This window comes from Molossus molossus, unplaced genomic scaffold (genome assembly GCF_014108415.1).
Source record: "Molossus molossus isolate mMolMol1 unplaced genomic scaffold, mMolMol1.p scaffold_m16_p_3, whole genome shotgun sequence".
In the NCBI taxonomy this organism is placed as follows: domain Eukaryota; kingdom Metazoa; phylum Chordata; class Mammalia; order Chiroptera; family Molossidae; genus Molossus; species Molossus molossus.
The window spans coordinates 68199098-68225953 of NW_023425366.1; the positions used below are offsets into that span (position 1 = coordinate 68199098).

General features: G+C 41.7%; 1 protein-coding gene across 4 annotated transcripts in view; it reads left to right on the forward strand.

Moving 5' to 3' along the window:
* CAST (calpastatin) overlaps positions 1-26856 on the forward strand; it is a 118177-nt gene that overhangs the window by 36107 nt on the left and 55214 nt on the right. For 3 of the 4 annotated variants that reach the window (XM_036279854.1, XM_036279853.1, XM_036279855.1), the window contains exons 3-4: positions 593-664; positions 25775-25834. In XM_036279854.1, the coding sequence (XP_036135747.1) occupies positions 593-664; positions 25775-25834 (132 nt within the window). Of the gene's footprint in view, positions 1-592; positions 665-5770; positions 6154-25774; positions 25835-26856 lie in introns of those variants that run through there. The other variant, XM_036279856.1, reaches the window with a different exon arrangement.

The following is a 26856-nucleotide window of genomic DNA, read 5'->3' on the forward strand; positions in this document are numbered from 1 at the left end:
ATTAGAGCATTATTATTCTATTCTTATCTAAAATTCCATTATTCTAATAGAATAATTACCAGGCACCATGGTAAGTGCGCAATAAACATTCATTATTACCTATATTGTTTTCAATTTTTTGACGTTATTATACTGTGATGAGTATCTTAGAAGAAAAAGGGCTTTTGCTCTCTTCATATTATTTTCCTAAGATACGTTTTTAGAAGTGGAATTACATCTTTGCTACTTCCTGCTAAATGGCCCTCTGCAGAGGGTGTGTGTGCTCGTGTTCTCTCTATAGCACCGTAGAGAGGAAGCAGCTGCTCCTGGGTCCGGAGGTGCGGCGTGGGGGAGGGTGGCAACGGCCCGCAGGGTGTTTGCCGCGCTCCAAAACCACGCAATACGGAGCAATTGGGACTTAGTCTTCCTTTTCAATATTGATATAGTTTTCAGGCAAAGATATAAAAAATTAAAAGATGTACTTTTTTGTGTACTTAGTATATTATAGTCTGTGTTTTGCTTGAGAAGATATTTGAATTGGTATGAAAATTGGAACTTGACTACATTGTTAAGATGTTTTCCCCCACTGAAACAAATATTTTCTATTTTCAAGGACAAAGCACCAAGCCATGGGAGCAGTCAACCCTTCAGAACCCATGCTGGTGGGACAGCCCCGGCCACCAAGGTCAGTCATTTCTAAACACCAAGAACAGAACTCTCCCCGAGTTGTGTCATTAGTGGGAGGGGCTTACAGGGAAGGCAAACCAAGGGCCATTTCTGCATTGGGCGGATGCAATTTCTTAATGATTTGCTGTAAAACCATTTACGTTATCATTTTTACTGGCATATATTAATGTGTACAATGAATATTATTTTCATAATATCTCTAAATAACATTGGACTTCTGCATATACTATGAGTAGAAATATAGCCCTCCCACTTCTTCAGAAATTAATTCAAGTTGTCTTACTGAGCATTAACCACACCAGGCTCTCTGCTAAGTATGCTATGTAATTATCTAATGTAATCACCTCATAACCTTATAAGTATTATTCCTTTATACCTGAAGAAACCAGGGCTCAGAGAGGTTAAGTAACCTAGACAAGATCACAGAGCCAGGAGATGGAGGTGGAGTTTGAACCCAGGTTTCCAGTTTACACAAGGTCCTGGACCTGCTGGGTCTCAGAAAGTCTGATGGAACATTCTTTGGTCATCTAACACTTCAAAGCTGTGCAACTTATAAAAATCACTGAAACATCACCTTTCAAGACAAGAAACTATAATTTAAGCTAGTAGATTTTAATAATATATAAAATAGTTATATTCAGCCCATTTCAATTTGTGTTTTTCCAGTATCTCCAAAATTATCAAAAACCTTAACCCATTTCAAGACTGTCTATACAACCTTTTAAATAAGCATTTTTCTTTTAAAACTGGTGGCTCTCCTAAAGAGGTCTGTGGGCTTTCTCATACAGGTTATTTGCTTGGTGAAGAGTAATATTTTATTGCTTCTCAGAACATGGCTGCTTTGCAAGCCCCTCAAAGGTGCCAAAGCCAAAACTCAGCTGGGAAATGAGAAGAGGTGGCACAGAGTTGGACACCATCCTAACTAAAAAAGATTTTTCCAGATGTGTTCTGTCTTTTCCGGTATTAGGACCTTTGTTTAACTTATACTTAAGTTATGCCTCTGAAAATGAGAAGCCTTCTTGGCAAAACGGCAAGTCAATGAGATTCAGTAAATAATTTGTAAGTGTTTTCCAGAATTGTTAGTACCTTCAGCCTTTCTTGAACTTAGTCATAAGAAGCTGCCCCTTTTCCATCTTTTTTTTTCCCCCACACATGAACTTGTCATGTAATCATTGTGAGGTAGAATGGTTATAAAGAATTTGGATGTCTCCCCCAAAACCTGTTCTGTCTCAGGAAGCTGTTGGAGCGTCACACTGTGGGAAAGTCATAGCTGAGAGGTGGAGACATTTTAGCCACATGTTTATTGTTTTAGCATTTAATGGCAAATTTGGCATTCTTTCCTTAGCTTCTAAAACACTGTCCTCTCCTACCTCCATTCTTTTATCTTCGGTCACTCTTTCTCACTATGCTTTCCTGGCTCACTTTGCTTTGTCGGTTTTCTGAATATTAGTTTTCCCTGGATTTAATTCTTTACTCCTTCCTTTCTCATAAATTAACTCTTATACAGATCGGAAGAAAAACATATGTATAATTAATATAGGTTCTTAGTTCTTTTTATCCAAGATTGAAAGGGCTTTAACTCAGTATTATCATCACCTAAAAAAAATTATTTCTATGCCTCATTTGGAAAAACTGGGAGTAATAGCATTTGTGATCATCTGAAGCTTTTATTACACAAGTAGTTATCAGTATACACACAGGCAAAAATATTACTTTGTCAACACTTTTTAAAAAGGCATGACAAAATAGTAGATGTAATTGGTAGTGAGAACTAGTCCCGATTTTCTTGATTCTGGACACATTCTACCTGTAAGTTAGAATAAGTAATAAATTTATCATTATTAGCCAACCCAAGTCTGTCTTAAATGTTAAATATTTAATTTGAAGCCTATGCATAAGCTATGTATTATAGAATAGTCACCATGTATTGCAGAACTGTTTTACAAGAATTTTTACAAAATCAGTGACTATGTGCACAAAGTAATATCACTTCTGCCATAAAGTGCTGGTCTTGGAAGATCCAAAGCGCTTAAGTGGCAAAGCTATTTCTAACTCAAATAATTATTGTAAGATGTTCAGTGCTTCAAATTCAAGTTTTTTTGAAACATTAATAATGAGGACTAATGAGGCTGCAGAAATGATACAGGCTCTTATTTAAGCCCATGGCAAAACAGTTATGGTTCCTAATGTCACACAATTTGATTCCTGGAAGAGTTCTCAGGCAAATTTTATTGTAATCACCTCCCTATTCAAGCGAGGAAACCAAGGTTGAACCTGGGCTAGGAAGCTCTTTGTAGAAAACCACAGCTATTAAGAAAATGTATCAATTAAGGTTATTAATTTCAAATCGAATCCACTCTGACTAGTTCAAGCCAAAAAAGAATTTCTTAAGGATAGCTGGTGGCTTGTGGAGGAATCCAGAAAGCTCCAGCAGAAGGAATCTCATTTCAGGGCCAGAAACAGTGCCCGGCCACAGGGTGGAGCCTCTCCCCGGCTCCCACAGCTCAGCACCTATCAGACGTAGGACCAGGTGCCAGAAACTCTGCCACTGCCAGTCTTGAAGACTGACAAGCCTTATCATAACACAGATGCTTCGGTGGACAGTGGCACCTTACACTGCTTACTTCCCAGCTCATTCTCTTTCGGCACATTTGATTGGCCAACACAAGTCACGTGCCTCAACCTTCCTCCAAGGCAGTGGTTCTCAACCTTCCTAATGCCGCCACCCTTGAATACAGTTCCTCATGTTGCGGTGACCCCAACCATAAAATTATTTTCGTTGCTACTTCATAACTGTAATTTTGCTACTGTTATGAATCGCCATCAGAAATATGTTTTCCGGTGGTCTTAGGCCACCCCTGGGAAAGGGTCATTCGACCTCCAAAGGGGTCGTGACCCACAGGTTGAGAACCGCTGCTCCAAGGGAATCTGGGGTTGTGAGTATTCCGGATTCTACTGGGGGAAGGCGCAGACTGACAAGGTGGGAAATTATCCACATGTAGTGAGGGTTTATAAATGTGCGGTTAGCTGCCAACTGACAGGTACCCACTACAGAAAGGAAAATGGGAATTGCCTAATTGAACTGAAGGGCATCATTGATGATAGGTTGTTTAATATTAGGCCTTCTAAACAGAAGAAGGTACAGACAACTTTTCTCCCAGCTAGAGGGGAGAAAAATCTAATAGACACCCATCAGAGAAATGCTTTGAGATTTGGGTTCTGGTTCTGCTGTAAATAGCTGTTAACTTGGTCAACACAGCTCTCCTCTCAGAGCTGCTTCTGTTTCTCAGCTGTGGTACGAGGGTCTGGATACACTGTGCGGGGCATGAGGTGGTCCTGCATTCAGTGCCAGCCTCACCCACAGCGACTACCTGCGGTAGTGCGATGACTGTGTTACGCAGGCAAGCATTTTTATTTTAATAATTATGCAGATATTTTAATATGCTATAAAAAGTAAACTAGAACTTTAAATTTTGTGGTCCCATGACTAGTTTTGCTTAAGACAAGGCTAAATGAACAGTTAAAAGGCAAATATGTTTTTTAAGTGTTAAGTAAATATAGTATACTATTACAGTTTAAAAATATATGTTATAGGTAATATGCAAATAATAAGAGCTGGAGAAACAAGATCCAGAGCAGTAATTCTCATATTTTGATGTGCATATTGGATCAGTAGGGGGTTTTATTAAAATGAAGATTCTGATTCAGGATGTTTGGGGTGAAGCCAAGGTTCTGTTTTTCTAACAAGCTTCTGGTTAATGCCGAGGTTGCTGGTCTGGTCACCGCACCTTGAGGAGCAAGGATGCTGAACTGTGCTGAAAGGGGGTAGTTTAGTATCTGTATGTTAGGTTACTTCAACATTGATTGCAGAATTGGGTTAAAACACAGAGTCCCAGGTCCTAAGCCAAGAAATTCTGATTTACCAGACCCAGGATTTTATACATTTAATAGGTACCCTTCAGGAGTTTAGATTCAGATGATACAAGGACCACCTAGGGAGAAAGGATGAGCCTCAGGGACTGGGGAGCCCCAGAATATTAGGGTGTACGTATGTCCTTCTTCGTCTCTTAGGAAAGGAGCCACTTTCTGCTGGTCTTGCAAGATATGAATCTTTGGAAATTTTATTACGTAATATATAATTACTCATCTGTACGCTTCAGGAGCACAGAAATACCTTTATTGTAGGAGATACGCTGCCTAACACTGGGGACTATGGAACCCAGAGTTCAACTCTGTTGGGGTGTGGCTCCAATAAGTCACCCTGTGCTGCTTTGTCACAAGAGAAATGAATATCAGTAAAATCTAGATGAGCTGAAATTTAATTTAAAAAGAAAAAAAAAGGAGAAAGAAAATACTAACATTAAATAAAAAAGGAATTTTTAAGTTATATTTTGATTTAAAAAATTGTAAGGACAGGGTCTTCTGCTCAGGGAATTATAAAATATTAGAGTTGGAAGGGCTCCCACTTCCCTTTATTTAACAGAAGTAGTGAGAAGTGAAGATAAATAGGTGGGCGTGTAGGAGAGGGAGGGACCCCCACTGCTTTGACTGCCCAGTGGATGTTGGATGCAAAGCTGTGCCCAGGAGCTCTCCCTTTGTTTAATGCCATCTGGTCATTGGCTCTGCCTTGGCTGGACGCTCACTTGTCACCAGGTGGGTCTGAGGTCTCTGCTCCTCAACCACTGACCACCACCACCACCTCCTCCTGTTACACCCCAAGCTGAGTGTTCACAGTCTCTACTGTCATTGGTTTATGGCTGTGGGAAAAGTTGGCTTTTTGTATCTCTTTTAGAGTTTCTTAGCTCTTTTTTCTAACCCCGTCGTTCATCCTGTATTTATTTGTGGCCATTCTTCTCTAAGAAAAAGCAATTTCTTTCCCCCATTTACTTCTTTAGTCATTCATTTATTTATAGCAATATGAACACAAGAATTCTTATTTTATTCAATAGATTAAAATCCATTTTTTTTATTTTGAAATTGTTGGTCATAATGTATAATTTAGCAATTATACATTATTAAACGGGTCTTTAAAAGATACATTATACAGTTTGAAATGTATTTTCTAATCCTGGTGGTGGTCATTATTAATTTGCTTTATGGTTTAAAAAGAGATATGGGGGAAGGGTGTATTTGCAGAGAGCATCCATAAAGAGCTCCCACTGTTGCTCCCTTATTTTGATAGAATCTCAGGGTGACAGCCTAGGAGAGGCAGACCTCTGCCACTGGCCTGCAGTGTGGCCTGCCTCACGGGCCCAGTTGCTCAGTTAGCCAGCCTCCTGGAAGCCACCCTGTGACGAGGCACCGAGTCACCGGGAAAGGGGGCGGGGAGCAGCCTGCGTAGTGTCCCAGGACCGCCCAGTTGCTGTCTGGGGCTGGGCCTGAGCTCTACACTAAAACCGCGGGGGGCGAGCCCAATCAAGAATGCAAACACCCTGAAACCCCAGCCGAAGTCCCTGCGCCGCCGAGAGCTGGACGCGGAGTGGCCGAGTGAGTACTGATCGCTGCTGCTTCCCTCCAAGGCTGCGCCTGCTTCCCGGCCGGCAGCCCAGCCGCCGCCTTGCTCCGGCCGGCCGTGCTTCCCAGGCTCCGACCCAACCTCTGGCTTCCCTGGGCTTGGACATGCGCTCTTTCTAGTCCCTTGACCCTGAAGAAACATTCCTTTCCAAATGGGTGCTAAGTTAAAGTGTGTTACTTGTAGACCCCTCCTCCCAGTCGGTAACAGTTTCTGGCTGGTGACCAGACTCGGCAGGGGTACACCACCAGGGATTTGTGTGACCTGGAAATAATGCTGAAAGAATTAAAACAGCAGCTATGTGTATTTGGTTTGGCACTTTTATCTCTAGGGGTTAGACCCTCACCTTCTGCCCCCACCCTGCCCCCACCGCTGTGATGACCTCAGTTTTAGAGAATGAGTTGCTCAGTGTAACCTCTCCATGTACCTGATACTTGGTGGGTGTGGCTGGCAAGTGTTGGAACATGCTTCTGTTTCCTTGATCACAACCTGAGACCCTGATCAGATAACATCACCGAGGGGTACTTTGTATCTATCTTTCAAGAAGTGAAGTGTTTTCTTTAGAGATTTAGCAGTATCTGTTGTACAGTTAGGGTCCCAGCGTTCCTCAGTTATAAATGTTCATGAGGCAAGTTCTTTATTCCCACTTTATAGATTGAGAAAATAAAGCAGAGAGTTTAGGAACCCTCCTATGCATCAGAGGAACAGTGGTGTTTAATCAGCAGCTCTGGAAAAGTTTGCTGTATGAGATCCTTTCCAGAGAGAAAACCTCTGCATTGCAGGGAACATCAATAAGGAGTGGCATCCACTGTTCAAAAGGGGAGAGTTTATTGTCTGTTTTGGGGGCGGGGGAGTTGTTTACTGATGAATTACTGTAGAGTGCCTCTTCCTGATTTTTGTTTGTGGGCACTGAATTCAACTTTTGCACTGATTTCTCAGTATCTAAAAGAATCTTTGTTGCTGGGAATGTAGTGAGGAGGGAGTACTGTTCGCATTCTAGGAGACAGTATAGGATTAAAGCAAAATAGTGACATTTGCCCTCAGTTGGTTGAGCATCATCCATGCACTGAAAGGTTGCCAGTTTGAATCCAGGTTAGGGCACATGCCTGGGTCTCAGGCTTGATCCCCTCTAGGGGCCATGTAGGAGACAGCCAATCAGTGTTTCACTGTCACATTGATGTTTCTCTCTCTCCCTCTCTCTAAAAATTGATAAAAATATTTAAAAAAAATAATAATGACATTTAACAAAATCATGCTGCATTAGGAGAGGCCACATCTGCTGACTGATGGAGGAGGGGTAAGTGGCCAATCACAGTGCAGGCATCGCCCCAATTGGTGTGTGTGCAGCAAGGACTCCTGATGTCTGTTATAAACAAGTGAGCTTTGCAGACTGCATGACTTGTTTATGAAGCAGCACATTGAAGTTTAAATGTTGGCTGTGGTTCAGTTCACATGCTTTGAGAGAAGTTCCCTAATATATTAGAGGAATTGATTAAATAGTATTAGTGGTGAGTTCAGTTTCTTCATTGTTCTCTGAATTGGCTGAGTATAATTCCTCTCCAATAATGAAAATTTAGAAGGTGTCACGTAAAATAACAGTTTGAAGGAATGAAACTAAGAACAAAAGAAGGGGGTGGGAGGAGAGGGAGGGACAGACAAAAGCAAGAGAGAAAGCCATTAGGAAGACATGAAGAATTAATTTGAACTAATTTCTTAAAATCAGCCAAGTGTGAACCTATGCATTGTTTATAATAGCAGTTGTATCTTTTTTTTTCACTTTTACACAAATCTTTATTGCTGTTTTATTAATAATATCCACAGCCAAATGAACATCAACTAGTAACTGTATAAAAATCCAGGGCATATTTATACAATGGAATACTGTCCATGAATATAAAGAAACTACTAATACATGCAAAACATGTACAAAATTTAAAAATCAGATGGCAAAGACTTAAAACTATAAGATTGTATTTACTTGAATTTCCAGGGAAGAAAAAAACTATTGAGACAGGAATCAGATCAGTGATATTAGAGGTGGGGGGTAAGGGTAGGGGACTGAGAGGGTTATAAGGAAAATTTGGGAGGTGTTGGTAGTGGTCACACAATTATATGCATTTGTCAAAAGGGTATCTTTTAAAAAGTCTGCATGTTCTGATTGTTGCTAGTACCTTGAAATATAACTGATTTTTGTATATTGATCTTAGATTCAGCAAACTTGCTGAACTTTGCAATTAATGTTAGTGATTCCTATGCAGACAATTATATTATTTGTGAATTATAACAGTGGTGTTACTTCCTTTTAATTTCTGGTATTTTTATTTGTTCTTATTTAAATATGATGGTTAAGTTTTTTAATAAAATGTTATTCCTGAACTAAATAAGAATGTTTCTAAGATTTTTACCATTAATTATGATATTTGCTATAATGTTTTAGAATCAGGTTCATAATGTTTTCTTATATTCCTAGTTTGTTCTGAATTTATATTATAAGTGGATATTGAATTTTTTGTATTTTTTAATTGCAGTTTACATTCAATATTATTTTGTATTAGTTTCAGGTACACAGTATAGTGGTTAGACAATCATATACTTTGCAAAGTGGTTCCCCCAATATTTCAGGTACTACAATAGTATTGACTATATTCCCTATGCTGTACTTTACATCCCCTGACTATTTTTGTGACTATCAATTTGTAGTTGTTAATCTCTTCACCTTTTTTGCCCAGCCCCCCCCCCCCCAAGCCATCTGTGGCTGCTTCCTCCAAAGGACACAGGCTTGGCAGAGCGGGGTCACAGGGAGTAGAGAGGGTGGGATTATTGCATTCCCCATCTCGATGTCTATGGAAGGGAGTGCTCAACCCAGGAAAGATGGCATCCGTGGGTAGTATAGGAGAGGGCCTCTGCACAGGGACATTGGTGGCTGTCCCTCCAGCCTTGTCCCTAAGCCACACAACCCAATCTCTCCCTGTATGACTCCAGTTTGCTCTGAGCTGCCATTCCTCTGCTGGAGCCCAGGGTGGGTGCTCGCAAGCTAGAGTTTGTGCACTGGCCCTTTAAGAGAACACCTGTGTTTCTAGCAGTCCATCTCACCCCGATGGATGGACTGTCTGGTGGTTTTTGCAGCCAGATTTTATGTCAGCTCCTCATCCTGGCACTGGTGCTCTGGGCTGGGGAGTCTGGAATGGGGTTGAGACCCCTCACTCTTCAGGGGGAATCTTTGCAGCTGAGATATCCCTTCAGATTCTCAACCACCTTGCGTGGGGGCGGGGCCAGTCCTTTTTGCATTCTGCCCTCCTACTGTCTTGACGTGGCTTCTTCTGTGTGTCCGCAGTTCTGGAGGTTCTGCACAGCTGGTCTCCAGTTGGTTATTCCAGTTCCTTGTTCTATACTTTACTTGTAATTCCAGTTTTGTCCTGGGAGGAGATAAGTGTAACTTCCACATACTGTGCCACCATCTTGGATTGCATGAATTTTTAACTTTTTTATTTTTAATTTGTATCCATAAGGCACCACTGCTTCATAGGTGAAACTATCTAATTGGTAGTCCTGTTTAAATAAAAAAAACCTACACCCTGTGTTCTCCTGTAACGCATATACTTTGCATCTCCTCATTCATTATAGCTTACAGTGCCCTCATTTTAGAGGAACATATTTTATCCCATAGTTTTTCTGATATATTGAATTAATAATCTGCATACTGGGAAAGTACAACTGGTTTTCACAAACAATTGCATTCTGTTTTTCTCTGTGAACAGCTTTTTACTTAAGAATGTCAGTAATCCAGTGTTTCTCAACGGGGTCCTATTGGCATTTGGGGTGACACTTCTTAACTGGGCAGGTCTGTCTTGCTTCCACTGAATGCCAGAACATGACCAAAAGTACTCTCGCACATTTAAACTACTTTTAGCTGGATGGTCCCTCCCTTGGTTAAGAACAAACGAGCTTTACTATTTTCATGGAAAGTCACAAAAATAATTACTGAGTCCCATTATTTCTAATTTCTAAGGGCACTTTACAACATCTTTTAGGACATGCTGGCTTCTGAGCGAGTCCATCTATTTGTACATGGAGATTCAGGTGGAAGCGTGTGATCCTGCTAGCAAGTTTCCCTTGTGCTCTACACTCGACAATAATAATCAATTATTACAAAGTGCCTGTAGTAGGTTCCAGGAAAAGAATAGGTCATCATAATCTGTATTAGAGCAGAGTATTAATAATTATAGCTACGTGTACTAAAAATGACTATGTTCTAGGTATATGCTGATCACTTCATGTGTTATGATAATAATGCAGTAATGAGGTAGATACTCTTATTATGCCCATTTTACAGATTAAGGAAGAGCCTGATCTCTTAACTCCCACACTGTATTGTTTCTTAGAACAGATTTAACGGCAGCTCATAAAATACTTTTCAAAAAATGAGCTTCAATGCATGAAAAGTTATTACACACTAGAAGTCTCATTCGGTTACATGGTCTCATTTAGCCATGGTTACTTTTGTTCTTAGAATGTCAGATTTTTACTGTACTGTGAGTCCCTTAAAGACAGGATCTACATCTTTGTACCCCTACCCCATAGATCTGCCATGGTAATTGCTCAATAAATAGTTTCTGAATTGAAAAATAAGATTGCTTTTATCATAATATGAATAGAATCCTAAGATTCTGTTGCATTAGTATAGAGATTTATCCTGGGTAGATAGAAAAGGTAAAATGATACTCATTTTCATTCTCTATGATTTACAAGTTGAGTTTTGAAACTTAGTATCTATTTGTCCTTTGGCTAAATATTAAAGAGTGGATAATTTTTTAAAAAATCAATAAGGAACACTTTTTCTTCTACTTTCTTTTTTTTTTTTTTCCTTTGGAGTTGCTGCTTATACAATGTGTCAAACATGGTGCTAGGGATACAGAGTATGGCCCAAACATAAAAGCACAATGTGGAAAGTGCTAAGTAACACTGCTATCAAGGTGCTATATAAAAGCACAGTGGATGAAGTTAAGCTTGGGGCCTGTTTTTCTGGGAATAAACATTGGCTATGTGAGTCCCTTAAAGGAGAGCTACAACCAGGAAGCCAGTCTAAAGCAGAAAATATCAACAGCCAAGATGGACACAGACTAGGGACAGGGATGTTATGCCAGTGGAATCCCATTTGTTGGAGGCAGGACGCTCAGAAGTCTGATACACATGCTATACACTGACTCTCCTCACTTACTGTTTTCTTATTCTCTTCCTTCCATCCTTGCCCCTACCTACCAATTGAGACGCTACAGTCCCCCCCCCCCACACACACACACACACATGTCTACCTGTGCTGTTATGTGGGATTGAGAGTTCTGATTAATTCCAGGTTTCTCTGATGTGATGTTCTTGACAAGTATCCCTCATATACAGACTGGGTTTCCATCAAGTGTCAGATGTATCTGAGATTTCCCTTTTGTCCTGGGCTCTACACGGTTTCACTGGAGACCCCACAGCTGACCGGTCTATGTTGTCAGTCCTCCAAACCAGCTTTGAGGGGTCAAATTCCTGCTGGTCATCTTCCTGCGTGTTTCTTTACCACCCAACCCCAGGTGCAAAAGAAAACAGGCACGCTCATCAACATTCAGAATGACCGTTCCCTCAATTCCAGGCATTTGTTGTCTCTAAGGACACATTTGTCACAATCTAGTTTGTTATTTCATATTTGGCAGCTGCCACCTGGTAAACACACACCTGTAGCAAGACAGGAAGAACCTCAGATCCCAATGCCCTCACCTTTTACCCTTTTCACAGTTCTGCTCACAGGAGCGATTGGCACACCTTAGTTGCAAAGTTACAGCTTGGTCTTTTTGTTAATGATGTTTGTCTCTTTTCCTATAGTTCTCTTTCATTACGTAAAATAAAACCCTAACATTTAGTTTTATTTGGGGAGGATTTCTTATATGTTGTAAAGAGGATTTGGATCTGCTTTTATTGATTAATCAAGTTAATTTTGGTAAACATTTTTTATATTACCAACACACTTAAAATTTGTCTAAGTACTGGAGGCTTTATAGTACTTATTGATCACCATGGATAAGGTATTGGTGAGCAGTGAAGGTAACATTGATGAGAGTACTCCAGTGAGTCTTACTGGACGCCTAAGGAATGAACAATGTAACTGTATCCCAAGAAAAGCCCCCTTAATGGCAGAGAATAAGCTTTAACAGTTGGGGTCTCTTCAAAAAAAAAAAGGTTCTTGGTCCTTAAATAGAGAATGTTGGCCAGCAGGGTAAGTCCACACTAATCCATGGCCCTGGGGCTCTCCCAACCCCTTGTACCCCTTTGGGATCCTCCAAGACAGTATTTCATGATGTGAAGTCTGGATAGCATCTGCATCAAATTCAAAAACCATTCATTTAGAAATGATTTCCCAAGCCCCACCTCGGACCTACCCAGACAGAATCACTGAGGCATCTATGGCTTAAGCAGCTTTCTGGATAAATTCTTGCACCTGGTAAAGTTTGATAACTACTGCTCTAAGAAGCGAGTTGGACTATACAGAGCCGATCTGTAAGCAGTCTTCATCTGGCCTTGGCAGTGCAGTGAAATCTTGGGGAGCATTCTAGCTCTCCACAGTGCCCAGACTTCTGAATCATGCTGAGAGTGCCCCATGAACTGAAGTGATTGACGCTCATGGCCCAGTTTTGAAGCCTAAACAAGGGCCTGACCACTCCCATTTCAGTCTAAGTTTCCATGAGAAATTGAGACCAGCCTAGTATGTGAGCATGCTCTGTGGATTATGTAATGGATTGAGACCTATATCAGACCTTGGAGCCTCTAGAGTTGCCCAGCACAGAGTGGTTAGGGGAGGGATGAGAACCTTGTTCCTACAGAGAAACCAGGTCCTTAGCCACCTGTGTTGTTTCTTTATTAGCTGTTCTAAGAGGGCGGCCAGAGAAAGTCACAGGGAATAGAATTATCTGTGCATTTTTCAGTTACATATACTTTTAAAATGTCCTCATTATGAACATAGGAAATTGTGTTTATGTCCAACTGGGCAAAAATAATCCTTTTATAGAATGCCATAACTATGGCTAGTCATCCTAGAATATAAATATTACCATGCTAACGATTTATCTGAAACAGTGCCTTCCTGGCTTTTAGACATGCATCTTTTCATAATATTTATTTACAAAGATGTATCAGGGTCAGAGGACTTGGGCTATAGCAGAAAATTGAGACTGGTAGCCAGAATATTTTATCTTCTAGGATTCTTAACCTCTCTCATAATTACCATCTCTTGAATTCATCTCTTTATTTAAATCTTTATGTTACATTTTATGTAGCATTTCTATGTGTCTGGAACAAAATAGAGTTCTTCCATCAGTATTCAGACTAACTTTATTAGATCTGCATAATGTATTAAAATGTTTGACCCTGGCCAACTAGCTCAGTTGGTCAGCGCATCATCCTAATACACCAACATTGTGAGTTCAGTCCCTGGTCAGGGCACGTACGGAAATCAACCAATAAATGCATAAATAAATGGAACAATAAATCAGTGGTTCCTCTCTCTCTCTCTCTCTTGCTTCCTCTCTCTAAAGTCAATTTTTAAAAAATGTTTGAATACCTTAAGGTAAGGAATGCATGCTCAGCTTTATCATGAAGCCCACTATCCTCTCTTCATACTGGCCTAATACACTCCTTCACATCACGCCACATATATTTTCATTGGCACTTTAGACCCCTAACCTACAGAGAGAGATAAATATTATTTTCTGAAAATTTAATTACTATATCCCTTGAAAATTGCACCTGTTAAAATATCCTTGCAGATCAGTTGTATACTTGATGTGTGTAGCATTAAGTGTTTCTTTAATGGTCCAGGATATCTGTCTATAAAAGGACATCAATATTGGGATTGGTGATGTCTGCAGCATACTATTTCTTTGTAGTGTAAGAAAGGGTGTATGCTACAGGAGTAATCACAAGTATCAAGAGCCCCTGGGCTTTAGGGCCCAAAGACTGGAGAAGACATATTCTGGGGGCACTGCAGGACTATCTTTTCAGGGAAATCCTGAGCTGGCAGTATTAGCTCTGGCTGGAAAGTACTTTGCAAAATAATTTTGTGAATGTATCCTAATGTCTTCTGTAGTCTGGTTCCTTTCTTTTGACCAAATGAAAGTATGAAGAGACCGAGTTTGTCACCAGGAGGAAAGTGTCAATGGATAACAATAGATGGTAGAAAACGGTGGTCATGTCACTGACCCCCTATAAAGCCATATTGTTTTAAACTACCTAATGCAGTGATTCTTAATGTCAGGAAGTTTCAGAATCACCTAAGGGGCTTATAACTTGTTAGGCTGCAATCCTTCCTCTTCCTCCTGCACTTTCCTCTCTGTAAGTTTCTAAGTGGCCATGCCCTCCACCCTTCCTCCCCACACGGCCTGTGGCTGACTCTGCTTTTGGGCCAAGAACCATTGAGCTAAGGTGTTAATGCTTGGCCAGTCACGTTGTCCAGTGACACAACATAACATTCACTGCCAAAGCATTATGTACATTTTTATCATAAGATGTTTCAATAATTATCAATTTCTGCATATTTTGCTTATAGTGTCAGTGATTAGAATTAATGATTATTTCCCCTAGCAATGTCATTAAACTATCTGTGATGTGATTTCTTGCTCTAACCTTGGTTTTTAAGTCAATCAATCAATTCATTAATCATTAATTGTTTGGAATTTTTGCCATATTGCTAAGAAACAATGTGCCCCCTTGCTGAACATTCAGAGATAAAAAGGTAAAGGTTAACCTCTTCTGGCTATTGAGTTTGAGCCTTCCCCTGGTTTTAAGAAGTTTTTAATTATTGCAGTAATGGGTGCTGTATTATTCTGTGTTTTTGTAGGCTAGGATTTCTAGCCTAGCAAATTAGAATTGTTTTCTTCTCCAGTCCTTCTGACAATCATATTCTTATACCTCTTCCGATGTTTCTAAAGGTTGGATATGATGAACACTGATATACATATTTGCAATTAAAGTCTTAGCAAAATAGCCCTGGCCGGTTTGGCTCAGCAGTTGGAGCATCGGCCTGTGGACAAGAGAGTCCTGGGTTTGGTTTCCATTAGGGGCATGTAACCAATAAATAAACAAACAAACAAATAAATAAATAAATAAAGTCTTGGCAAAATATATCAATTAATTTCCCGTTGAACCAGTGGTAACCCATATCCTCTCTGTGTATGTATAAGTTGTCCACATTCTCCTCTAGACCAATGAACTGAAGATTTGGTTACTATTCAAAAGGAAAGACAACCAGTAGGAAACAAATAAAACATAACAAAGGACATTGTCGCTAGTTCCGATAATCTGAAAACAATTATGGAATGCTCTGGGAGAGGGGTTAGGTCCAGCTTCCTGTTCGTAGTCTGAGTAAGTTCTCCGGGATTCAGATATTTGAAAACAAATGAAAAGAAGAAAAAGAAACCAACCATTTATTAATTCATTGAATAACTACAATGCTAAGTGATATACATAGGATTTCATTTAATCCTTTTAAGAGTTGAATATTTTGCAACTAGGCAAGTGGGTATGAGGACAATTTTATAAATGAGAGGACTAAGGTCCAGAGAGGTGAAATAACTTACCCTGGCTTATACAGCAAGGTTCCATTTAATGCTAAAGCTCTTAAAAATCCTTCACTCAGTAGGGTACATCTGGGCAGTTTAAATAACCCAGAGAGGAATTTGTACCTAAGTTCAAAAGAGCACCTGAAATCAATATTGTGCTCTCTATTGTTATGCTCAATATCTTCATACTGTTGAAATTCTCTCTGATGGATGAGGTTTCCTGCTTGTGTGAAAGAGAGTATTGTATACTGATTAGAATTAGCAGATGACAGTTTCGTGGACAGTTTCTTTAGAGATTTTAATAGGCAGTCGAGAGAATAGAAATTAGCCATCTTTGAATATGGTGAATTTTTTAAATATCAGGATTAAAAATAGTTTATAACTAAAAACTCCCTTATTGTGTAGAAATACAGAACTTTTCTTAGATTGAAAGATCAGCAGGGATGTTCAGATTTTACATCAATTTTAAATGAAGCCTACTTTAAAATCATTCTATTCCCCTCGATTTTCAGTCATATTGGAATGAAAGTGGAATGAAAGGCAGTGGAAGGTATTATTACTGACTCCTGTTTTACAGATGGGGGAACTGAGGCACAAAGCCATTCAGGAATTTGCTTCAGGTCACACGCCAGGCAGCACTGCCATACTCCTAACCACCAGAGACACTACCCCTCTATGTTTGCACAGATTAAACTTGCTATTCGTATAAATTTGTTATTCTCATATGGCTTCCAGAATGAGATTTTATTTCACTCCACATTTTTATTTTGATTATCGAAAGATCCACTTGGACAAGGGAGCCTTGTTATAGTTCCTATCATGTCAGCCTTCTTATTTAGAGCGAGCTTCACTGAGAAGCTGGCTGCATAAGAATGCGCACGCGAGAGGCCCCTAGCTCAGCCGCCGCGTGCTTGGCTCTGTCTCAGTATTTCCTTGTAAATTCCCACTCACTTTCTGTTAGAGACATTTGAGTCTGTCACCCTGGTAGAGATGAGACTGGCCGTTGGTTTGATAATAGAAAGACCATACAGGTTCTCATGTTCTCTCACTCTCCATTAGGAAATGCATGTGAATGCGTTATGGGAGCCAGCTGGAAGGTTCTGAGGCCGCTCAGAGATTCGGAGAGCTCAGGACCTTTTATTCTTATGCAGCAATCATATCATCAATAACCATGTGTGGCCTGGCCGGGGTGGCTCCAGTTGGTTGATTGTCATCCCGTGCTCCAAAAGGTTGCCGGTTTGATTCCTGGTGAGGGCAAATACCTGGGTTTCAGGTTTGATCCCTGGTCGGGGAGCTTACGGAAGGCATCCAATCAATATTACTCTCTCTCACATCAATGTCTCTCTCACATCTCTCTCTCTTTCTCTCTCTCTCTCTCTCTTTCTTCCTCTCTCTAAGCATGTCCTCAGGTGAGAATTAAAAAATAATAATAAAAGCATATATGCATTAGGTGAGCCTGTAATCTTTTAGGATTATACAAAACTTTGCTGCTACCAAGATTCCTGTTCTTATATTGACTGGCACCTGGACCTAAACAAGCCATGCAATTGAATCCAAAGAAAATGCTCTAATGCAAAATAATGTTGCCCTTTTTTCTTTAAGAAAGATAAACAACATTAGTGTGTAACTTCCCAAAGCAGTGGTCACCACAGAACTCTTCTTCCATTCGGATACTGAGGAACACTTTTGAGGCTGTTGGGATTCATAAAATCAAAATCACTGCTGTTTATTAACTTACCATGTGCCAGGCACTGAGCCAAGCACTTTAGAAACACGCCCTCATTTAATCTTCACTACCAGCTTATGAGGTGGTATCATTTTATACCCATGCAACCCATATACAAACTCTAATTTGGAAGAGTGAAGCAGCTTGCTTGAAGTTACAGCTAAAATTAGACCCCAGGTCTGTGGGACTCCAGAGGCTGAACTCCCGTGTTTCCTGTTTGAACATGTGTCATTGGGAACATTATTTAATAAGCTTCACATAATTGCAACATATAACATGAGGGGTGCAGAGCTCCAAAATTCTCCAGCCTGGCAGTTTACAGGTGAGGACACTGTTCCAGAGAGGTTAAGACTCAAAGGTCACACAGTTTTCAGGGGCCATATTTTTCATTATTCGTTATGTAGCATCTATTATGCTGAAATTGCCTGACTCATAGGCTTAAGAAATCCTAGCTGGACAGAGTTTTCTAGGGGAAACACCAGAAGAGGAAAGTAGGCTCTCTTTTCTGGGTCTCTACTTTGCTTTATGTTGGGCAGCCAACATCAAACATAGTTGAAATTACCTCATGCATCAAGAAAAGCAAGAAGCGGGGCTGGGTAGAGGGGGCAAAGTCAGGGGTGGGATTGGGGACATCAGTAATAGGGTCAACAGTAAAAATAAAGTAAAAAAATAAATATAAATAAATTTTTTTAAAAAAGCATCTAGGATCCTTAGAGGTAGGAATATAACTTCAGGAAAAAAACTGCTTTTCTACTCTTTGATGACTAATTCAGGCTGTGGCGCTTGCTCTTTAACTTACCCAGAAAATAATTATCATTCCAGAAAAAACACAGCAGTGCAATACTGGAGTTGGCAAAGCAATGAAAATGAAGCAGTTGCTTTATAGTACAGGAAGTTCAATTTCATGGCTTCTGTGGATTTTTCTAAGCACTTAGGGTGGTCCAGTGTCAGAGCTCATAACGAGACGCCCACAGCATGTGGCCATACGTCCTGCAGCCTCTCTGGCTTGGAATGAGATCACAGATCAGCTGTGGCTATTGTCCCTGTTGCCAGGCAACATTTGGGTGTTTATTTTGAGGTTTGCCCACATGTTGCATCAGAGGCCAAAACTTCATGTGCTTTCCACTTTCCAGAGAACGCAGAGAGTAGGCTCTCTATTTTTATCTTGCCTATGTGTCCCTTTCAATGCTACATTTCATGAATGCACCACATACTTGGCTGAGATAGACACAGTCATCTTCCATGTCCCCCAGATGATGCTCAGATCGCCCCCTTTTGCAGTGTTCTACCTCACCTAGCCGGCTGTGCTCAGGACTAGTATTCTTGGTCCTTTCCCATCTCTAGGTCTAGTGCATCTGGAATGACAAACACATCACAGCCTTCATCTTTTGTTTAAAAAAAAAATCCAAATAGTTTGTTTTAGGTTTTGAAAGTAGGGAAGTCAACTTGTTACAGCAAAAAGTTCATGAGCATTATTGTCATGTATTCAAACCCAAGCTCCACCACTTCTTAATTAAGAGATCTTAAATAAGTTACCTAACTTCTCTGAGCCTCAGTTTTCTCACTTATAAAATGCAGATAATAATGGTTACCTCCTAGGATTCTATACAGTCATCTTGAAATCAGACACGTAAAGCACCTGTTCCTGGCACAAGGAAGATTCTACAGTCCCCACCTCTCTGTTGATCACAGAATCAATATAGATACCTAATAAAGAGTTCCCATCTCCTCTGTGAAGTCTATCCTGACTGTCTTCCAAGCCAGCATCTCGGAAATAGTCTTCCTCTTCTGATCTCTCATAGCATCATATTGTACTTAAGATCCTATCACAGTCAACCTTATCTCGTGTTTTGTACGTGCTGAGGTGGATGTTGGTGCCCTGAGATCTGCTTGCACAAAGGGAGGGCTCAACGTTGTTTATAGATGACCCATTATCTTTCATCGGAATCATGTTTTTGTTTTGATAAATACTATACTTTGTTAGGTGACTGTATTGCAGGTCTATTTAAAAGCACCATTATCATGCCACGTTAATAATTAAAGGCAGTACAAGAATGTATGTCAAGGCGTGACAGCATGGCAACCAAGAGACAAACCCGAACCTCTGAGTACTTATTTCCTGAAGTGAATAAGCCATCAGGACACATAGAAAAACAAGCCTGCTCTCACTGGGTCCCTAGTGGTGCTTGTGAAGAAGGGCAGCACTTTGCCTAGAAGCCCCCCTCCACCCGCCGCCTGGCGTTCACGCCGGGTCTCACCGGAGGCAGCCCAGCGATTGTTTTGTGCAGCTGTATTTTTTAAGTTGTACAACTGCCAGGTTGATAACAATAAGGATGTGACTAGATATTTAAATGAGGTTATCCTAACCAGTTTCCTGACTTGTGCTTTGAACAAAATTTCTGATGATTGTAAAACTCATAATGTTGCTTTTGAGCCATCAGATAATACTTTTGTGTTTATTCGTGCACAAATTCATACATTTACTTAACAAACACTTGTTAAGGAACTACTGTGTGCCAGGCTCTGGGTCTGTGCAGCAGCTGAAACAGGCATGGCTCCTGTCCTCACAGAGTTCAAGTTCAGGTCTGTCTTCCTATGAGGAAAGAACTTAAAAAAATATTCACGATTTTCTGTCTCTCATTATTTGAGGTGTGTTATTAAATAAGAATCTTATTATGGTTCAGAAGCAAATATTTGTTTTCTCTTGTGCATCCAGCACAGCTAGTTTTAAATGTAAAAAATCAGTTATCGATTTGTCAGAGGTTTTTTTTTTAATCCTTACCCGAGGACATTTTTGCATTTATCTTCAGATAGAGCGGGAGGGAGAGAGGAGGGAAGGGAGAGAGAGAGATAAACATCGACATGAGAGAGACACATCAACTGATTGCCATCCACATGACCCCAATCAGGGCTGGGGAGAAACTGCAACCAAGATACGTGCCCTTAGCGGGAAGCGAACCGGGGACTCTCTGGTCCGTGGGCTGACACTCTCACTGCTGAGCCAAACTGACCAGGGCTCAACTTGTCAGAGTTTTTTAATTTAGAAAATCTTTAATACTTATTTTGTATTTTTCCCATATTGCCAAGTATGTGGCATCTAATTAGACTGTCACAATGACAAGGTTGCATGCTATTCCCCTCATGGGAGGCGCGATGCCTAACAGGTTTAATCGACTTGGTTGTGGACCCGTGGCCGCTAAGAAGCCATCAGACTGAAACTTAAGTATTCTAATTTATTAATTATATTCTTGAGTCTAGCGTTTTAAAAAACAAGGTATTAAAACTATATGTCATTCTTTGTTTAAATGACATTTTAATTGATGATTAGAAAATGGAAACAAAAATTTGAATCAATGGATTTTTGAGCTCCTCTCTGCCACGATACACTCAGCACTGTAGTGCCCCATGGGGTACAGAAATGGCCCCTGTCTCTTGATCAATTTGTAGCTTCATTGAGAAGATAGGACACACATTTAGAGAAGAGCTCAGTAACCCTCCAACACATCATATACGATTAAGAGTTCAAGTGAGAAGTACAGACATCCATGGTTTGAGAAGAGAATCCGAGCTAAAGGCTCAGAGGTGGAAGGTGGGGTGATGGTGATGGTGGAGGTAACACTAGCTGTTACCTAGTGTGTATCATTTGCCAAGCACTGTTATTGGCTCAGGTATATTAACTGTTTCTTAAAACAACCCTATGAAGTAAGAATTGTTACTACACCCATTTTACAGATGAGGACACTGAGGCACAGAGGTTAAGTCATTTGCTTGAGGTTACACATGAATTCATTGTCAGCTGGAATTCTACAAGACAGTCTTGAGTCCAGACCCCTCTCACACTCTTCACCAGTGAGCTGTGCTGCCTGAGGAGGTGCCGGTGAGACAGGAAGGACACCCCGGGGGCTGCAGGGGAGCTGTGGTGTGGGCAGTGTGGAGAGCAGTAGTGGGATAGCTAGATTAGGTCACGTGGTGGAGAGTCTACCATTAGGCAGAAGACATCGGGCCTTATCTAGGACACAGTGGTGAACCATAGAGAGTTTGGTATTTCACCAGAGTGGGAACATGGTCCACATTTATTTCAGATAAATTAGTCAGGTAGCCATAGACAGAAAGGATTGGGAGCTAGAGAAGGGGTGTTGGGGTGGGGCTGGGAAAGAGCCAGACATGGAAACTATTCGAAGAGCCTTGATGTAATCCAGGTGTGGGAGATACAGGGTTGGACCAGGAGTGGGGATGGCGAAAGGAATGAAGACAGGCACGGTGATGAAGCGAGAACTAGCACCGCGCCCTCTCCCGGTGGTGCAGGGCCCGTGTCCCCGCAGGCCGTCACTGACCCTTACATCAACTCCAGAGGGAGGCGGTGTTGCTCAGTTTAGAGCTAAGGAATGAGGCTCCAGGAGGTTAATCGATGTGGACTAGTAAGTGCTGGAGCAGGGCTTTGGGCCGCATCTGTCTTTCTTGGCTTCCTCACTTTAAGATAAAAGAATGTAGTCTGGTGGTACAGTAGGGCTGTTAATAAGTCATGGAGAATTGTTCACTTAATAAAGGATAGTCATGGGGAGAAAACTTTCTGAGACAGCAACGATACGAGAGAGGAGTTTGTGGCCGAATATTAACACAGAAGGAAACAGGGCAGAGGGCTGGGGGAGCCAGTGGCTCCTGAGGGGGGCGGGTGGTCTGCAGCACAGACTGAAACTGCTGACAGAGTATCAGGTGGACAAGGAGAGGACGCGCATGCGCAGGGCTTCCTAGTGACCCTCCACAAACACAGGTGAGCCGGTGTGAAGGGTGGTTAGTGTTGCAGGCGGAAGGACACAGGCATGCGGCTCGGGAGGGTGGGGAACAAGGTCTGGGCTGAGGTGGAGCAGTTCTGACTCACTCTGCCTGTGCTCTCTGAACCCAGCCAGCCAGTGACTAGAGGAGCCAGCCAGGTCTGGAGGGGAGGGAGTGTGGATTCCCCTAAACCAGATGGAAGTGCCCAGAAAGAAACTGAAAGTCTTCTGGAGGACCAAGCAAGTGAGAGGACTCTTTGAGGTGGAAGAGAAAGCAGTAAAGAGCTGAGGGAATGACTTCTGTCCACCAGATTTGGTGGCAGCAGGATGCATGAGTAAGCCCCCTAGGACCCTGCCCCTTCGAAGGGCCTTGAACTCTCCCAGCGCGGCCACTCCCAGGACCTGTGTGCAAGCTCACGACTTCACTCGGCCAGCATGGCACGAGGGTCTTGCATCTGTTCTTGTGAAGCCTCACTGGACACCCTGTGTAAATAAGAGCAGCCCCACAGAGAGACCTGCTGCAAGAGTGCTGGTCAGCAGATTAGTGTACCCAACAGACAGCTCTTTTAAAGGGACCCCATCCGGCAGAGGGGACATTCATGACGGGATTGTGTGATGACCTGCCTGTATGTGGCACTGTGAGTGAGTGAGCTGGGGTTGGAGAAGGAGGATGCCCATTAGGACTGATGGCAGTGGCTCAGAAGTTATGATGCCAGGGCTGGGAGCTAGTGAGATACACCTGAAAGGAGGAGCCTATAGGATTTGGGGAAGAGAAGCATCCCGAGACCGGTGGCACTTGTGTGAAAACATCGAGGGAGAGGGGAGGGAGGTGAGCTCTGAGACAGGGGTGGGCAGCTGCCTGGAGCAGCCGCTCGGAATTGGGAGACAGGCTGGGATGGGAGCCTGGATCTTTCCAGGCCAGAGAAAGGGGTTTTGTGTGATCAGTGGGCAACAGGAGTCATCATCACTGGTCCTACTTTAGAGGGAGACCTTGCCTGAGAATGACATGTGGGAAGAGTAATCCAGCCAGAACGGGTAAGAGAGTTGCAAGGCTGTCGTCTGAGGGGCCTTTGCAAAATATATGTGGGAAAGGAGAGCAGTGTCCATGCTCCGAGGGTCTGAAGAGCATACCATCTTCCCCTCATCCTCTCGTTCCCTGCAGTGCATGTCCAGACGTCTTACTGTAGCACGTAAGCACACTGAAAAGAGATTGTGTTGAATAATGCCAGAAAATAAGATGCTACATTGGATAAGTACTGAATTAAATATTAATTTTTTCTAAGCTGCGATTATTCTCTTGTATCGATTTTAGTCTCTCTTTTACATAACTTGGCAATGCAGCAAGATTATTTGAGGCGGGCCTGAAACTGACTTAGCACTCAAAAAACTTTAAAATGATAAGTTAGTCACATCCATGATTAGAAATTCAGTCCGGAAGATTTAGAATTAGAGTATGTTCAATCCCTCATGAGAGATAACAAGTATTGAAAGTTCCTTGTCTTTACAAACAGAAGAAAAATGGGACAAAGTGCAGTTGGCTGGAGTTGAATGGATTCGCAGTGGGAGGGGAGGGATTGTTTTCCTTGTTTCCAGGCCGCGTGACGTAGCTCGCCTGTTTCAGCTCCACATGTCCAGTGCTTCCGGCTGGGAATCTGTGCGGAGAACAGACGGGCCCGGGCCTTCAGCTCAGTTCCCATGTCACCTCCATGCTTATTTCCAGCGATTCCTTGTGGATTTTACTGTTCTTGGTGGACCTTTGAAAGTCTTTATTTTCTAGGAATAGAGAATTACATCCAGCTATTGCTTAATAAAGTAGTGAGGCAGGTTGGAAACCCCAGTGATTTGGGGAATGTTTTAATAACTTTGGACGCTTATGAAATAAATTAATGTTCACTTGAGGATTTGCAGCTTAAAAAGCGTTTCAGGTGGAGAGCTTGGCCTTCGGTGGTTTTCGTATGGTTGAGGGAATTCATTGAAATGGCAGGGTATAGCAAAGCGGAACTTGAGTTAGTGGAAATTTGTACAACCAATTCTGTTGTGGAGAGACAGAATTATATGCATAAGGGGATGTTAATCCTTACAAATTAAAAAAATATTCTCAAGGAAAAGTGAATATACATATATTTGTCCATTAATTCAATGGGGGGGGGGTATCTTGGTATATCTTCCAGTTCTTTATCCCAAAGAGAATGGGGGAGTGACCACTCCATGCCCTACTATAGGACTAGGGGTGTATGGGTGGGTGGGGAGTAGTGGGGGGATGCCCATTTGGTGCTTAAGGGTACTCAAGAAGAGTTAAATTGATTATGTTGAAAAATCAATATTTTAAGCTTTGGGCTTTTTTCTGCAAATTGTTATTTAACATACAACTAACATGCCCTGTATCAGTGAGGTCTGTGGGGAAGTGATTTTGTTCACAGGCATGGGTTGCAGTGGGTTCATACCATCGCCGGGAGTGGTAGTGTGTGGAGGTGGGTGAGGCAGGGACTGGCAGGGATGGGCTCGTCCTGAGCCTCTGAAGTGGCTCAGGACCAGGCATGAGAGACTGCTGCCCAAGTGTTGCTGGCAGGGCAGCAGCTGTGTACTGATAGCCGGTTACTTAAGGAGGCAGCTCGTGCCAGATGGAACCCCTGGGCTCTAAAACCAACGACTCAAATGTTAAGGAGGTTTAATGAGTCTGGGTTGGAACTCCCCGAGATAGTCATTGTCTATTTAATATTAACCGGTGTGTTGCAAGCTAAGTACCGGAGTAGGGCTCCATCCCATGCAGATACCACTGCTTAGGTGACAAGATTGCAGGGCCGATTCCACCCCCCGCTGGCGTCGGAGGAAAGGTGTTTCAGTGACAGTCACCCCCTTTTGTCTTCCAGGAAGGAGCTAGAGGAGACACATAATAGAGCAGTAGTCCCTCTGCAACACTGTCCCCCACTTTCTCTTCCTCACAGGACACAGAGACAAGTCCAGCCTCCCCGAGTCTTTCCTAGAGCTATGCCCGTTCCCTCTCTCTTGAGAAATATATTATGAATAATGTGCGAGCAATTTAATGAGCACCTACATGTGCCAGACATTGTGCACACCTGATCTCAAATACAACCCTGCAAAATAGATGTCATAGGCCCCATTTAATATACTTGGGAAACTGAGACTCAAAGTCACAGAACTAATAATAACTACAGTCATATTTCCGGAGCCCTTATGTATTAGTCAGTAACAAACTTACAAGGAGGTTGCTATCTGTTGAAGAAACATTGAGAAATGGGGAAACTGGAGATCAGAAAATCTAAGTAACTTGCCCAAGATTATTTAGTAAGTAGCACATTCAAACTTTGAACCATTTGATCTGGTTACAAAGGGTTTTACCCTCTGGGCAAAATCAATTGTGCTTTTGTGGGAGTTTTACTCTAGATGAGGTAAAAAAAGAGGTAAGAACAAGTATGGTTAAAGGAGCTGGAGGATGTAGTCATAGATTAACTGGAATCACACTTTCTATTTCTTTCCTTCCTAGGTGTCTACTTCTACCACGTCAACTAGCAAGTCTTCCAGTATGAATCCCACAGAAACCAAGGTATGAAGAGTCTTCTTCCAGGGTCAACTTGGGTGAATGCCCTTAAGTTGATTAATGTAAAGCAAAATAAATGTAGACTAATAGTTGACAAATGAGTTGTATGTCCTAGGACGCCTGTGTTAAAAAAGTAAACATGTTCTTCCTAATGTATGGGGGTCGTTGGACACTCAGCTTTCCTTTCAATATTCACCTCAAACCTCTTCTGTGCACTTCTACATCATTTTTGAATATCTAGAAAAGAGTGGTCACCCAGAATTTTTTTGGTCCTAGACTTGAGTGTTTTATTTGTAATATAATCTAAGTACATTTCTCTGGATCTAAATAAGAATATGAATTATTAACTTCTTACTAAAATTGTTTGATTTTTATAGTCATTTAAAACTAAGCCTAAGAAAAGGAAATGAACTAAGTGAACATAAAAGTGAAGCACACTGGTTATTTCAGGTGCTGTCTGAAGTTTCTTTCTGAAATTTGGTCACATGGGGCACCGTAGTATTTGGGATTTATTCTGACTATTTCTTGGGATTTCAGAAGAAAAATAAAAGGCTGTCCTCCAGTGGGATTGCCATATAGAGTAAGCCTAGTTTGAAGGGTTGGCTAAAGCTGCCTTGAACCCTCATCTAGCCCGGCCATTGTGTCTTAGTGGTTGAGCGTCAACTCATGCACCAAGAGGTCACCGGTTCGATTCCTGGTCAGGGCACATGCCCAGTTTGTGGACCAAATCCCAAGTGGGGGGAATGCAGGAGGCTCGCCAGTCGATGTTCTCTCTCATTGATGTTTCTCTCTCTCTTTCCCTGCCTCTCTCTCTCTAACATCAATAAAGAAAAAAATTTAAAACAAACAAAAAATAAATAAATCCCCCCCCAAACCCTCTTCTTTAGTGACTATGTCTCAAGCTCCATTTCCTGGGAATATTCTTGGGTGGAGGTTTAAAGAGGCAGTCATTTCAAGAGGCTCTGAACTAATTCTTATGAAGCCGATATTCTTTAGTGCCTCTAAGAACTACCCCACCCTCATTGTTA